This window comes from Pecten maximus, chromosome 19 (genome assembly GCF_902652985.1).
Source record: "Pecten maximus chromosome 19, xPecMax1.1, whole genome shotgun sequence".
Lineage (NCBI taxonomy): Eukaryota > Metazoa > Mollusca > Bivalvia > Pectinida > Pectinidae > Pecten > Pecten maximus.
In genome coordinates, this window is record NC_047033.1 from 13715455 (window position 1) to 13730969 (window position 15515).

Below are 15515 nucleotides of genomic sequence, written 5' to 3' on the forward strand. Positions count from 1 at the left end.
GACAAGTATACTAGTCTCACCTTAAGATGAATCAATTTCTCCCGTCAAGGTACAAAACCTCTTGTACCTTTTTGTATATGTACACAATTATACTAGGCAACTTACCTGTACTGGTATGTATCATCATTGCATACCTACTCCGCCATCTGCATCACCTGCATGAGTAAGTATATACACTATTTTTGTTTCAAGGATTTTCCGGTTTTGACATATACCTCGATATACTTAAGTCAGGTTTTGCTTGCTAGAATATGAATCCATTACATAGTTCTGAGGGGAAATGTTTGTTGTGTTTAGACATTGTGCGTGATGTGTTGTTGCAGAATGTCGTTTCCCGTTGAATTCTGTTTTAGAGTTAACTTCAAACAGTCGAAGTATTTTTATATCCAGATTATATATAGTTTGAGTTGAATTAATGTAAAATTGCATCATTGACAATTTGTTATCATGGCCTGCATAAAAAGCTTGTGAAAGAAAGTATGTCAAGGAATGTCTATAGCGATATTCCACATCATCAGCGTCACATCCACGCTTAGCCAGTGCTACCACATGTCACTTTGACCTGTATATCTCGTAGAAAACACATATTTTCTATGTTTCCTAATGCTGAAGTGAAAATTACTGTATTACAGCACATTTTCGAACTAGAATTCAAATTAGCCAAGTCAAGTAATATCTCGATGTCGGCCATGTTTGTTTTGTTTTTGTGTCGGTTAGAGGTTGTATTGACAAATATATCTCTGAACTCCGGCTTTTTTGTTGTTTTATTGTTTAGAGTGTTGATTCCTTTTGAAGGTTTTTAGTATTGACTTTATGATCCGATGTTTTCTGTCTTGTTTGCGTTATATATGGTGTTGTAACGTGACGTCACAGTACAAACATCCCGATTACTGTTATAGGGCGTGTGATAATTATATATAACATTCCGGCTAACAGTCAAAACATCTCTTAACCTAGTATTTGATGATAAAGGTTCGGCCTTGGACTGCCTATGATATTGTCTATGTGTGTTTCGCTAAAGGTTTTGTCTTTTCTGCTTAATTACTTAATTGTTTCTATGTAAAAGGTTTTTTATATCTGTTCATCTCGTCTGTTCTCCGTCAGGTGACATTTCGTTGTAACAATATTTCTGGTACAACATCAAGAAGTACGCTTTCTGAGTATGAATATTTGACGAACTTACCAAGATAATCCATATGGCGGCTATTTAAGTATCTTCTTCTAAATAAGTATCTTTTGACACATTTTTGAGAGAATCGTTGACAAATGTTTGAAGTTTTCAAGGTCTATATTTTCTCTCAAATCATTTGAGGCCTTTCGATCATGGTTGACCTCATTATTACATACCGTGATAAGTTGGTGATGTCTGTTAGGCATTTCCACCGAATTTATTTGTGTAGCGTCCAACACCAAACTGTGGTGTATTTGGCCTTTTTGAACCAATCTCATCGGCTGGTTAACTACGGACCATAGACGTTTCAGCTTCATCACACAGTTTCACCTTAACGAGGTCATACACTTCCACTTGTGTACCTGCCCAATTGTACAGCTTGGTTAGCTTATGTGAAACATCTACCTTCAGTATCATCGAAAGTTCACTAATAAATAAGTTTTATGCTTTAGACCTATTTAATCTTATATCAGTTGAGTATTTGGTAAGGTTATATTTGAATTGAACGCTTTCAGTGAAAGAAGCTATCATATGCAAAGTTATTATAGATAACTATTTCAAGTTGTTGACTCCGTGACTAGTTGAAGCTGTGTTATAGCAGTCACAGCTAGATATACAAGTTTATTGACAATATTAAGTGTAAAATCGACCAGTCATTAAACCCAGTATATACTGTAACACGCGAGAAATTCTTCTTTATCACCCTTACACAGCACCCGAGGGTATCCGACCACCCGACCACAGACCTTCCATCGCTTTATATCGTCTTCGATGCTGCAGATACCATATCATGTTTATATTATTGATGATTGTGTACTTAGACGCTTTATGAGTTTTTTCTAGCCCTCGTGTGGCTTTTATGCGGCTGCTAAGACGTTCGGAGAACCAGCCTTCTTTGTTATCCTATACCCAGTCGGCTAGGAAATACACAAGAAAGCTAAACGTATAAGGAACAATAGAGTTTTAATAAAGAAGGTTATTTACTTACGGAGTAACAATAGATTACACACCTGGTACGTACCCAGTGATGTGATATCTTTGTTGATGCATTTTCCATGGACGCTAGTAAACTGTGTCATCAGTAGTAGCGAGCTCTTGTAATGAATGACGTGACGCTCTTCTTACAATTCTACTTTACTATCCGAGTTATTGTGATTGGTCATCTACTGGAAAGGATACAAGTTTTCGAACGTTTTCAGGATGTAAATACGGGTGTTTTCAACGTTGGTGCACTTGTTTAGTTCAAGATTTCAGCAGTTTTGTCTACGCTTACACTATGACTATTACCGATATAGGTGTTTGCTAATGGATATAAAATTCTACAATGGGATTTTAATAATAATGTGCAGTTTCATACTCAGAAGAGCATAAGCGAGTTAAGTGATTAATGTAGCGGACTATGTAATAAGCCTGAGAATTGACCTCACCAGGGGTCATATGTAAGTAGTCTTTGGTTGCTACATATCGTAAAATATATATCAAACGTATTTTTATCGTAAATCATCACTGACTACAGCCAACGGATTGTCATGAGCTATTAAACATTAGAGATAATATTTTCAAAAACAATGGATTTCAAAAGTGTAATGCCACTTTGTAACGATATAAGTGAAAATTAGGCCACTGGGAATGAAAGTGTTTCCAGCAATACTTCTGTAGCTGTTTTCTTCAGACGACGAAGTTTTTATGTCAAGCGTTTCCGCTTTTTTACTTGCTCTTTTAATGTGATGTTTAATCAGTCACCATTATCGATAGGCTGGTGTTTTTACAGCAGAATTATCCTTGTGGTACTACTACTATACCTATGTATACCCTGGAGTAGTTCTAACTTGCTGTATTCAGAGGACTAGTGTAATATATATAGGGAAACCATATTCAGTCTCCACTCAAACATAATGACCCCAGTCTTTGTGCATTGCTGTGTATCTTGTAAACAGATCGTTTGATCACAATTGGAATATTTTCAAAAGCATGAAACTATATTTATCAACTGTTCTCGTTTTTGCTTAACATGATATGCAACTGAACACGATGAGTGTATTGTGATTGTAGGCTCTGAAAGTAGAGGTCGAAAAGCATGAACCGGAAGTGACGTCATCTATAAAGCAGTCTGATGAGTTGATCGAAAACAACAAATCTCAGATGAAGGAAGATGGCGCCCAACAGCTGCAGAAGCTGCGCTTCAATGTATCAGATCTCAAGATGCGCTTCGACGCGGTAAGTCAGAGTGCGAGACAGTTCATATTCAGCAACTTATTGTACATATTCTGCATTGATTGTATTACAAATGATTCAAATGATTTTTTTTTTCATTTGATATTTTTAACAAGTGTAGAATAAATAATTGATATTTCTGTGATCAAATTCAGTACTTTCAATTGCGTTGCATTTGGAGTTACTGTGCATGCTTTATGTTATAATCAGTTTGAAAGATAAAGTCTCTTAACTTCCATTTGAATATTGAACGGTAGAACTGAGAATTATTTTATATGACTGTTTGTGGTGCAAAAGGCATTTGGAGAGACTAGAAGTCGGTGCACAAGACTGGGGAAGATGGCGGATGATCTGGAGGATTTCTACAATTCTCTCCAAGACCTTGACCAATGGCTCGATACTGCAATTGAGAAATCTCAGGACCTACAATCATCACGTGAAGATCCGGAAGTGCAACACAGAGAATACAAGGTAGGGCAATAATTACAGATGTAATCAATATTGTTGGAAACCCAATAAATAAGAATGATTCCCATCGAGTCGACAGAGCATAAATTCTCTTTGACTCACCTAGAGGGATAGTCGAATAAGATATACAGTTTTTTTTTATAGAATTGATAGAGACCTCGTCGCATCGTGAACATGTATACTATTTGTTGGATCTAATTTCTTAAGTTAGTACCTTACTTTGTTAAGATGTCAACTTCGTTATATATCATCTGAATCCATATCTGATAAAGCCGTGTAAGTGCTGAAACTGTGTGCACACCTTTGGAGTATCCTAAATGTGAAACCTGACACACTTGCATTTGTGACATAAACTAACCGAAATGATAATTAAAAGTTACCTGTTTACTTCTTAAAAACACTTACATATATATATATATAATTTTACAAATGCGTCATATTTTGGAAGATTTCTAAACGCATAATTAACATTAAGTTCGTTTTGAAGAAATGAGTGCAATCATCATTATTGCTATATACATTGATTGACTTTCACAATATTCATATTATTCACGACAAACCAAATTGTCTACGTACGTACGTGCCGGTTTTTAATCGGGTACATTCTAATAAAACATCGTCCGACCAATTATATCCGGAATTCGACAGGTCATTTTGATCAACTTCTCCAAACCGAACCCTCTGTAAACCGAACAAATATACATGTCCCATGCATGTTCGGTTTATAGAGGTTCAACTGTGATATCTTTCTTTACATATTTATCTCTTCTCTGCGTACAAGTACATCAATGTTTGTTTACAGTGTATATAAATGATACTGTGTAACGGTAATAGACAGAAATGTGTGTCAGTTAATCTTAGTTGTACACTTACGACATTTTTTTCTGTTGCTGTTTGTTTGTTGTGTCACGGTATAAGGAGGCCAATTGGTACTCATATCCACACCTGTCTACTGATGTCCCCAGATGATCACGTGATCACATGATTTTACGGTCCATATCACGTAATGACGGCAATTGATTGTCCTTTTGTACTGATTATCTTTGTCTTTTGGTTGATGTGTAAAGGTGGGGAAGAACAATGTACCAACTCCAGTCTTCACACCTGAATAGCTTCTTTATCCTTCCATTATTGTTCAGAATGTTGGCAACCATCCGACATACCTGTCCCTTTAGCTTCAAAACAGTTTTTTTTTTTAAACTGATTCCAGATACAACTAAAAACAAGTAAAGACTGAGATGAATCTCTTCTTTTGAAAAATGTGTGAAAGCTTAGACTAAGCAAATTTTGTATTTTCATTTGAACTCTTCTCAAATTACATTACTTATGATATTTGCAGTTGTAATTTAAACTTTTTGATGTCATCCTGACATGTCAATGATGTGTATTTCAACGAACTTTTCAGGACTTTGTGGAGGAATTACAAGAAAAGGAAGTGGAAATGATGCAAACATTTAAGATGGCCGACAGCTTCAGAGACGGATCGCAGGTAATAACAAGTTTTGTTTTATTATTATTATTTGTTGTTCTTAATATGTAGTTTTCTTTTCAGTGTTTACCTTAAGTTTGGATGATTAAATCATCATGTCCGTATCATTAAATTCATGGCGATGAATACCATTGTACAGATAGCGCTTTAAATCACAATTATAGCCAGGATTACCCTCCTGCTATACACAGTACAGTTCCGATTTGGAATTCGGTATCTCCGGGTGTTAGCTTTGCAATTGTATAGCTTCTTTTTATAACCTTAATGATGAATCAAAGTTGGATTCTCCGAAATATAGACTTCCATATTCTTCAATAGAATTATTGTTTTAAGAAAATTAGTCTTCGATTAAAAATTATATGAAATGTCTTGTTTTACAATTCAAATTGAAAAATATTAATTTTAAGAACTTGGTTGAAGGTAGCATTAAGCTGAGAACGCTTTTATAAGACCATGATCAGGAATCAGTGCCCGGATGACTACGTGTGTGACGTGTGCACAATCGGTAGATATACGCTACCGTTATCGTGGCATCAGGAAATGACCCCAAATCCTATTGCACTTATTGACCTATTGTTCTCGGATGTGGTTGTTTTTGTGCTTTGCCAGATTATTGTACGGAATGAAGTGAGTTTAGAGTCTCAACACAGTAACTGTATCTATAATTAGCGTATTATCAAATACTACAAAAGTCACTCGAAATTCATACACGATCGTTTGTATCAATATCAGAATCAATATTATTAAAGTACCACACGCCATCACATGATTAACATAACATAGATGTGTTGTTTATATTAAATGAAAACTTTTGAAATTAACGACTTAGAATTTTATTTATGATAATTAAGATTTAACTAATTCCTTTTACATCCACTAAATGATATAATTATAATAAGCGGAACGATTCTTGACCCAAATAAAATTTCGTCATTATTTTACTAACATTCCTTCTGTCCATTTAGCATAAGTATGTTCTAATGAATCACTATTATCGATAATATCTACACAACGCACTCTGAACACTCTGAAAAAACAAAATGCACACTCCGTCCTGTCGTATGTGTGAAGAAATTGAAGTCTTACATTGTTATATTGGATCTGATAATACAAACCAGCGGTGATAAACCATTTAAAAATTCAAATGTCTGTCATTACTATTTAGCGTTTGATATCGTGAACGAGACAATATTTCCCCGCTTCGATATTAAGATAAAGTAATGATTTGTGATCCTGACATGTGGGTAAAGACAATCGTAGGCGACTCCTCATATCTAACGGCACTAGTCTGTTAGAGTTGTTTATCGTGTGACGCTCCAGATATCAATCTGATATGTATGCAGGTGTTAACCCTTTACTATCTAAGCCGTACATCATCAAACTATATACACAATTTAATTGCCGGAACAAAATTGACCTTGTGTTATGAGAAAAGAAAATAATAAAAAAAAAACATCGAAGTATTTATGTATCCCATGTATTAAACATTATGCATTTTAAGTAAATTTATTTCTTAACCATCACAAAACAATGTAATTAATTACACTCGTTTGGTAGTTTTTAGTACCATTATTGGTCAAGTTTGATAGAATTAAAATTCTTTAAAAAATATAAAGTGTCAGGTGAAGTTATACTGATGTGTTTCATATATATTACATGTATTGTCAGTAAAATACGTTTTTTTGTTACAAATGTAGCACCTACGTTAAAAGTTCAATTCAGACATTGTGGATTGAATTAAAAAAAAACAATAAAAATAATTGTATTTGTTGATATTATTTATATAATTGATATTACAGTAGATAAGGCAGGTAATTCTAAAAACAATCCTTGGTGTAATTTGTCAGTAATTCTTAATACATGTCACAGATGAATGGCTATACATCTGTAACACAAGATATACTTATAGAGTTTGAGGTAGTGTATACTATACTCTTAATACAAAGGGTAAAAATATAATCTTATATCTCACACACATCAAATATAACGAAAATGTAAAACAGTATATACAGGTAAATTTCACTATTAAACATATAATATGTACGTTGTAGAGGAACGCGTTGTGATAATCTATTGTGTAGCAAATATATTGAACAATCGTGCCTTTATCAGTTTTGTTAAAATATATATTAAAAATATTAAGTAGATATTTAATAATTATTATTTAAATTCTATTATCAAATATAAGACAACTCAAACAAATAACATCAAACAAAAATTACACATTTTCCATTGGGTTTATTTTTTTTGCTTACTGGTATGATATGGCAAATGATGGCCAATGACTTCAAAATGAAAATATTGAGTAGATATCTATTTAATCGTTATTATTTAAATCGTATTATTTCAAGAAGATATTATTTATATCATACCGATACATGTATTTAAGTTTCTTTGATGATTAAATATACGTTATGTTGTTACAGTATCATTTATCTCACAGCGTAATTATATACCCTATAAATAGTTCGGAAAGCATATCAACGAAAATACGTACCGTAATTATGTACATCCTTATTGTAACGTGAAGCTCTACCATGATATCGCTCAGTACAAGTGTGATTTTGTCAAACACTTACCATAAAACCTACCTGTGTACAAGTAAACCCCCTATAGTATTGGGGAGGCAACACACTCACTTTACATAAATACAGGATATATGTTTCAAACATTGAGTGTGTATTACAGTGTTTTTTCCATCATACAATGTTCCTTTCTATGATACGGCGTGTAAGAGGATAAGTTTGGTTATTTTGCCATACCCTAAATGGTTCATTTTAGATATAAATTATCACTGCAAATATTAAAAATTTGTCATAAACTTGTTATATATGCTCAGAAAAAATGACATAATTAAATACCGAATCCATTAATTTTGATACAGTACTAAAATGTAGAAAAATAATAAGTTGAAAACTATTGTAAACATTCATTAAGTTTGCAATGCTTTAAGTCACTGAACTCTATTTTTGTATACATACCTTTATGTGTTTACCTGGTATAGTCCTGCTTTGTACACACGCACAATACTCGCCGTAACAACATGAGACCGTAAACTGTATTCTGGTTAGCTTACCTGTATGTAAACAGAATTGCAGACACTACCACTACGTTATCTGCAATAGCTCAACATATCAACAATTTTCGTTTGACAAATTGTGATCTAACGAATTTCAGTTTTCTTAGTTGATAATGATTAGATATTATGGGATTGGTAAAATCTTTTTGGGCTATCAAAGGGTTGGAACAGCAAGTCGTGTGTGTTATTGTCCCACTTAATGCTTACTCGGTCTTACAAAATGTTTTGGAGCCGAGCCGTTCCCTGTGATAAGTATTGTAGTAATAGCTATTTAATCCATTGATTGGAGTGTCCTGTGCCTGTGTGTGTGGATAGTTTCAGTACCGGCTGTAAAATGTTTTCTCAGACACTGACACAAGCATGCATATAAACAAACGAGAGTGATAAAATTGTGAATGGTACGTTGTAACATATGATTCGATTGGATGTTAGCTTCATAGAAAGGTCGGGTCACTGGAAAGATGGCGGCTTGTAAATCTGACTTTGAAAGTCTAGAGAATATCTTTGCGGTAAGTTTCATATTCGGGGGTTGGAGCTGGGTAATGTTAAAAGTACTATCCAACACGTCAGGTAACAATTATCTTGCACTAATTGATTTCGGTATGAAGCCGTTTTGTGTACCTGTTACAAAACAAGAAATTTTGTTTTGAACATATTTAAATCTAGTTACAGGATAAAGGTTTTTCGATTTAGCCAATAGGTATATAATTATAGGTTAACAATTATAATTACCGTTGTGGAAGAATCTGTATGCGTACACCTTTAGAATAGATTTTCATGTTTCTCGAGGAGATTGAAGTAAATAGAAAATAATAGTAGTTACCATACATGCTATGTCTATAGTTGAAACTATGTATATATATTCTTGTGCAATGTTTTGGTAGTAATGTTACATATATACATAGCAAACTGAATGTTAACGTGGACGATGAATACATTTAACTGATTGGATACATATCAAAGACAATGATGCAGGATATACAATAGACATATATAGATCGGACACCTGCCAGTGTCGTGTCTCTGTAGGTACCACTTAAAATGTGTCGCGTCATTAACGGAACTGTAGTAAACATGACTGCCAGACAGGACGAAGGGACGAGCAGGAGGCTCAGACCAGACGGACGTCATGGCCAACAAGACAAAGTAGACAGCAGGACAAAGTTACCATTAAGACGAAATATCAATAGGACATACTGGCAAACAGGACGAAATTACCATTAGGGCGAAACTACCAATAGGACAACCTGACCAGCAGGACAAAGTGACAAACAGGACGCTCAGACCAGACGGACGTCATGGGCAACAAGACAAAGTGAACAGCAGGACAAAGTTACCATTAAGACAAAATAACAACAGGACTTCCTGACCAACAGGACGAAGTGACAAACAGGATGAATATTGATCTATTTGAGCAGTACAAGTAGATGTTGTTGATACCACACGGATGTCCCTATCAGACGTGCTTTGATATAATTATATAATTTCATGTGAAACAACTGAAGTGACGTAACTCTGGATGTCACAATTGGAATTGTAGCGACAAACTACCATATATATTTTATGTATGGTGGAATTGTGATGTCTTCTGTATGGATCAGTGAGGTTCCCTGACTTATTCTTAAAAGAAGCAGCATATTGGGGAAATGAATGTCTTAGTTCAGACATTGCATAATCAGAAAATGTTTGACGTGTATCTGTAAATTCTGTTCAATGGAATAGGTAGTAGAAAAGTACAGTAAGCACGACATAGGCCATTAAGTCTTTCGTTCGGCCACACCGTGATCCTACTTACAATGGATTCTTTGTTATGGACAGGGGTCAGTTTTTCTGGACAACACCTGATTGTCCGTAGCCTATAATTAGCTACCAGTAATGGTATCGCTTACTTCATCACATGCTTTATATTCCGGTCCCTATTATTTCGGGACCCCAAATTACCTATTCACCTGTAAAGTGTATCACATGGCAAGCTCGCCAGTATCGCGACCGGAAGTACAATGCCTCCCGTTATATGGAGAGGCGTGGTCTTATTACATCATAACGCCTCGTTGAAATCGGCGGTCCTGATCAACGTGAAATCTACACATGAGAGGGTATTGTCATAAAGACATTTTACGCTTACCTAAAATCCGTTTATATTCATATTAAGGTGATTTAGTATAATGTTGTTAATGCTTTGCAAAAAACAATCAAAAACGTATTACTCATTATTCTACATAATCGGATAAGTAAAACCAACAAAACCTACAAGATCTACAAAACTAACAAAATCTAGAAAACACACAAAAATTATACACCTCAAAACCTACAAAACCTACAAATCCACAAAACCTTCAAAATGAAGCGGAATTATCTCAAAGATGTAAAAACGTTTTTTATTTGTTGTTGTTCAACGAGAGCGAAATAAGATGAAGGAACAGTTATTGTATTATCGACATCTGCTTGAGTTAAAGTGTTTGTATTTAATTATTTACAAAATATAGAATTGTATTAGTTTTCAACTTACAAACGTTACAAGATATATAGCGTGTGGAAACTTTGCTGGTCCCTTCATAATTAAAAGGTGGGAAAATTGGTCGGAGTGTTGACATTTTGCATAAACATGTACATTATACATAGAGAATTGATTTCGTAAACCCGGTTAAATTTATTTACATTTTTAAAGGGTTTGTTTATGTAGCTTGTTCCCGAACGCTTTAGCGGATTAAAACTAGGCGCTGACTTCCTAAAGTCTCATCACGGATGCAACATGTGGTGCAGAAAAATAACAACAATTAATGAGTCTATAGGTTGATATTATTATTTTCATCCAAGTTTATCAACCATACCTATATTTATAGCTGTTGTTATGAACATTATAAAACGGTTTTAGTAGCTGTTACTTGGTATTCTTCATTCGGTATATAATCCTTTTGTACTTTCATGTTATTTTAAAATTATTTCATAGAGTTTTTAAATCTCAAATATATGTGTTTATATATGTATAGTTATATGTAGAATTTTAAAACCTACTTGTAATAAGTAATTAGTTTCCGTGAACATTAAGTATCATTTTAATTAATTAGAGCACATTTCCGATTTATGAATCATACCCATGATTTAAACGTACCTATATCATGTCACGTGCCAAACAATATTTGATTTATGTCGATATCTAAGGAAGTGATAGACTCGGACAATATTAGCGTAAACATATTGCAATCACCAGGTATATTAATGGCCTGTAGTATAAGAAAGGCATTGATTACACTTGTTTGGTGTGGTGGCGTTCCTAATCTAGTTTACTTACTCTCCGTAATCCACGTATACAATGTGTACATGTCTAACAAGATTATAGCGTTTCCACATACCAGGACGGCTTGTAATATATGATATACATTGCCTTGTAATTTTCTTAAGAATTAACGGATTAAAAGTTTGAACGCATTTTACCTTTGGGTTAATATGAGTTGTGTATTAAAGATACTAAGTGTTTTAGAGGGATTTTTTTTAGATTTTACTTCTGCTATCATATAAATAAAATCTTCATCAAAATACGTGTTTGATAAATCTAATCTAACAACTATATTTATATTTATTTTCTATATAGTTAATCAAAACCCAGTACATTTACAGTCTAGATTATATGTTAGCTATGTATTTATAACTTAGTCTAAAAAGGATTTGTACTTTTAAGTTGTCATTGTTCTGTCTTTTGTATTATACAACGTAACTCGTCTGGGGTTCCATTATGGGAAACTTGGTTTTTGACCACCTTTTGCCTTCTGTGTCGGCATTTGTCACTTGATATAGGTTGAAGATCGAATGTATTCAGGTCAAGATAACAGAGAAATGTGGTATCTTTCTATATACATATATATAGTTTAAGCTGTCGGGAACAGAATACAAATGTAACTGTATAACGCGCTCAAACCTTATGAAAAGTGGCACCAATTCAAAATATATATACGTACTTAGTAATAATAGTATTCAAATACCAAATTTATTAAATCATTATTTATACAACTGCCCTTCTGGCTTTAAACACTTTTGGAATAATGTTGTTGTTTTTTTGAAGTTTTAGATGAACGGAATGACTTTCTGTCGCAGTTTAATTCATTATTAGTCATATCTTATTAGTTTTTTTTAGTCAAATTAGTTTTACTGTGTCGTCTACAAAATTCAACTGTAGTGGCGACTAGTTTCTGTGTCTTTTCTTTAATCCTCGGAGCTATTATTTCGTCACGCTTTGGAGCTTATCTTTCCAAACAATGATCATATATTATTATCGATTAGTTCGTTTGCCTTCCTACCCTGTATTTGGTGATACCAGATCAAGGCACTATGCAACTCGCCGCCTAATCATGACACGGTCTACTTTCTCTTTACACATACTTTGCGTTATCATATCAGTAATACGACTCCTTTACGTCAATCAATAGAGGATTAATCTAAAGTTCTTTCGTCTCTTTGCCGTGTGAATGAAATGCTTGTATAACTAGGTTTTACCTTTATAGTAAACACGATGACATTGCATGGAATTGGAGCACAGACTTGTATACAAATCATGCCTTGGGACTCGCCTGGTAAGCCAGGTCTGGAAACAAAATTTAGAATTGTCTTAACTTTGTAGGATATGTGATGAAAAGAAAATCAGCCTCTAAAACAGATATAAAGACATTCAGTGGAAAGTTCAGATTCAACAGTGGTGAACCTAATTGTGGGAGAGTACAAGTTCGATCGAACGAATATTCAACAAATTCTGTATAATTGTTGATATATTGATATTCATTTACCTTGTATCTATTGTGTATGCGAACAAATTCATACTAACGAACATTCCAACAAATAATGAATCATGAAAATGGGACGGTAATCAATGAAATTCTAAACTCTATACGACATTACGACATAGTGACATGTGGTTACTTACATTCAGAAGACGAAGTTGCAACCATTATGGAAATCTGCTGGAATAACAGCTAAACAGTGATGACTTCACATGAATGTTAGTGGGATCCAAAACATGGATGGCATAAATAGCTACCTTAACTGATGTTACATACCGAAGCACATAAAGGACAACGTCAGCGAACTTCTTGAAGGTGTCTGTATACTTCCATTGGATGAATTTGTGGAAGGTTACATGTGGATGATCACTCATACACAGTGTTTGTGGATTCTGCTTCTCGTATACAGACGGTGGCCTTCATACATACACACTTTGACTATCAATGGATGAATTTGTGGTATATTTTATACATTGTGAATTCCTGAAGGAGTTGGATGATTAAGTGGAAAGGATGGATGTGGATAACCACTTATAATACGTACGATGTTTCTGGATATGTCATATACAGACTGGTGGTGTTCATACATAGGACGTTTAATCATCAGTGGGTGAAATTGTGGTATAACATACGTACTTGTTATGAGAGCAGGTGTAGTGTCTGCAAAATTGGACAATTATATGAAACAGCGCATGACATTCTCCACGGTCCCCTAGGCAGTAAAATTAAATAAACTTTATACAGATTGAAAGGAAATACATTCAGGAAAGAGGAAATTGTACAAAAACAGTTAAATCGGGTGATACATCAAAACGTTCTGTACGAGTTCATCCCCGATTTACCTGCTTTGTATATCATATGGGTATTTGCCTTGACAACGATTCAGCCCTGACTTACCTGTTTCATATGATGTAGGTATTCGCTTATCACATAGCATCACTGTTATACGCAGACGTGTATAATCGACAAGTGTTAAAGAATGTTCATGTTGTAGGTTAGCCAAGAGGTACCAAACGATGGTCAGTGTGAGATACAAACGTGTTTTTACGAGATTTGCAAATATGAATACAGGGTGTACATGTGTTGCTATGTTACAAGCAAGGCCCTCTATAGTTCACAGGAATGTTGTTGATGTTTGAGGCAATATTGAAAACCTTGTATCTAAATCTTCTCTACAGTGAGAAAATGGAGTATACATAATGCTTCTAGTATAGGTATAGACGACACTGAACTATGTTGTAATATTCACATAAACGGAACTACTGTAGTATTCGGTGACCAAGGTGTGATTTAGGTTGTGTCTGTGTCTTCATTACTCGTTTAGTTGATTTCAAACGCTTAAGCAATGAAACACTGATTCATCACGACACGTTGGATACCCAACTATCTTTCGGCAACCCTCTGGATGTACCGTAAATATGGCTGGACCGTACTCTGAGCAGATATTCTCGGATGAGTTTATTGATCTGGATAATGTTAAAAGTGTGAACCAATCTGATATTTGGGCTTCTGATTCCAATCAAATAGACTTTTGCACTCACTCACATCAGGATTCATTTGTCTGGCATAACAACGTAAGTATAATCTGTGCAAGTTCTGGTGAGTATTACCGTCGACCGTGGACAGATAAGTTGAGTTTTTATGTAGCCGTTTACCTACTAAAAAAATCAAACTTCATCAATGTATGTTAACCGTACAGGATAGGGCTTTTATATTTGACCTTAGTCTTTCTTGTGAAAAGATCTTTCTAATGGTACTGCATTTGATGCCCTACTGACTTTGATCATGACTTTTGACCTTCCTTTTGGAAGCTTATTTTGAATTACAACCCACTCGGCGAGCTATGTTGTCTTCTGACGACTCTTGTTGCCGTTTCAAAGTTTCTGTGACCAATTTGTATCCTTTCTATATTTATATATTCTGTTCCTATTCCTGCAACGTCCCTACCGATGTCTATTGAAGCTAGTTCCTCTTCCGTTTTCCGCTGGTCTTTCCCTACCCTTTACTGGCTTATGTTACTACACCCTTTTATTTATTTTATTTTCTCTTATTTCTTATTTTCTACCTCAAATACTCTATAAAACATGACGTGTTGCTTAATTACATTTCACTGTATCGTCTGTCCTTGGTTGTTTTCTGTATTAGCTGCTAAGTCTTTTTCGTAGTCTGTATAAGTCTTATATTTCCCGTACACACAAGTCGTATGTTGCAGCTTTTCATCTCGATGAACTATGACTTAAGGTCGTCTAAATATTGAAACCTTATCTTTGGGCTTCCTAAATGCGATTGCACTCAATGACATCTAAAATATTACTATCATTT

The 15515-nt window shown here is 34.5% G+C and overlaps 1 protein-coding gene across 3 annotated transcripts in view; it reads left to right on the top strand.

Moving 5' to 3' along the window:
* Positions 1-15515, top strand: part of LOC117317564 (dystonin-like) — a 67585-nt gene that overhangs the window by 2438 nt on the left and 49632 nt on the right. The window contains exons 2-4 of one of the 3 annotated variants that reach the window (XM_033872391.1): positions 3224-3388; positions 3683-3856; positions 5259-5342. In XM_033872391.1, coding sequence (XP_033728282.1) covers positions 3224-3388; positions 3683-3856; positions 5259-5342 — 423 coding nt within the window. Of the gene's footprint in view, positions 1-3223; positions 3389-3682; positions 3857-5258; positions 5343-8728; positions 8931-14596; positions 14768-15515 lie in introns of those variants that run through there. The other 2 variants (XM_033872394.1, XM_033872392.1) reach the window with 2 other exon arrangements.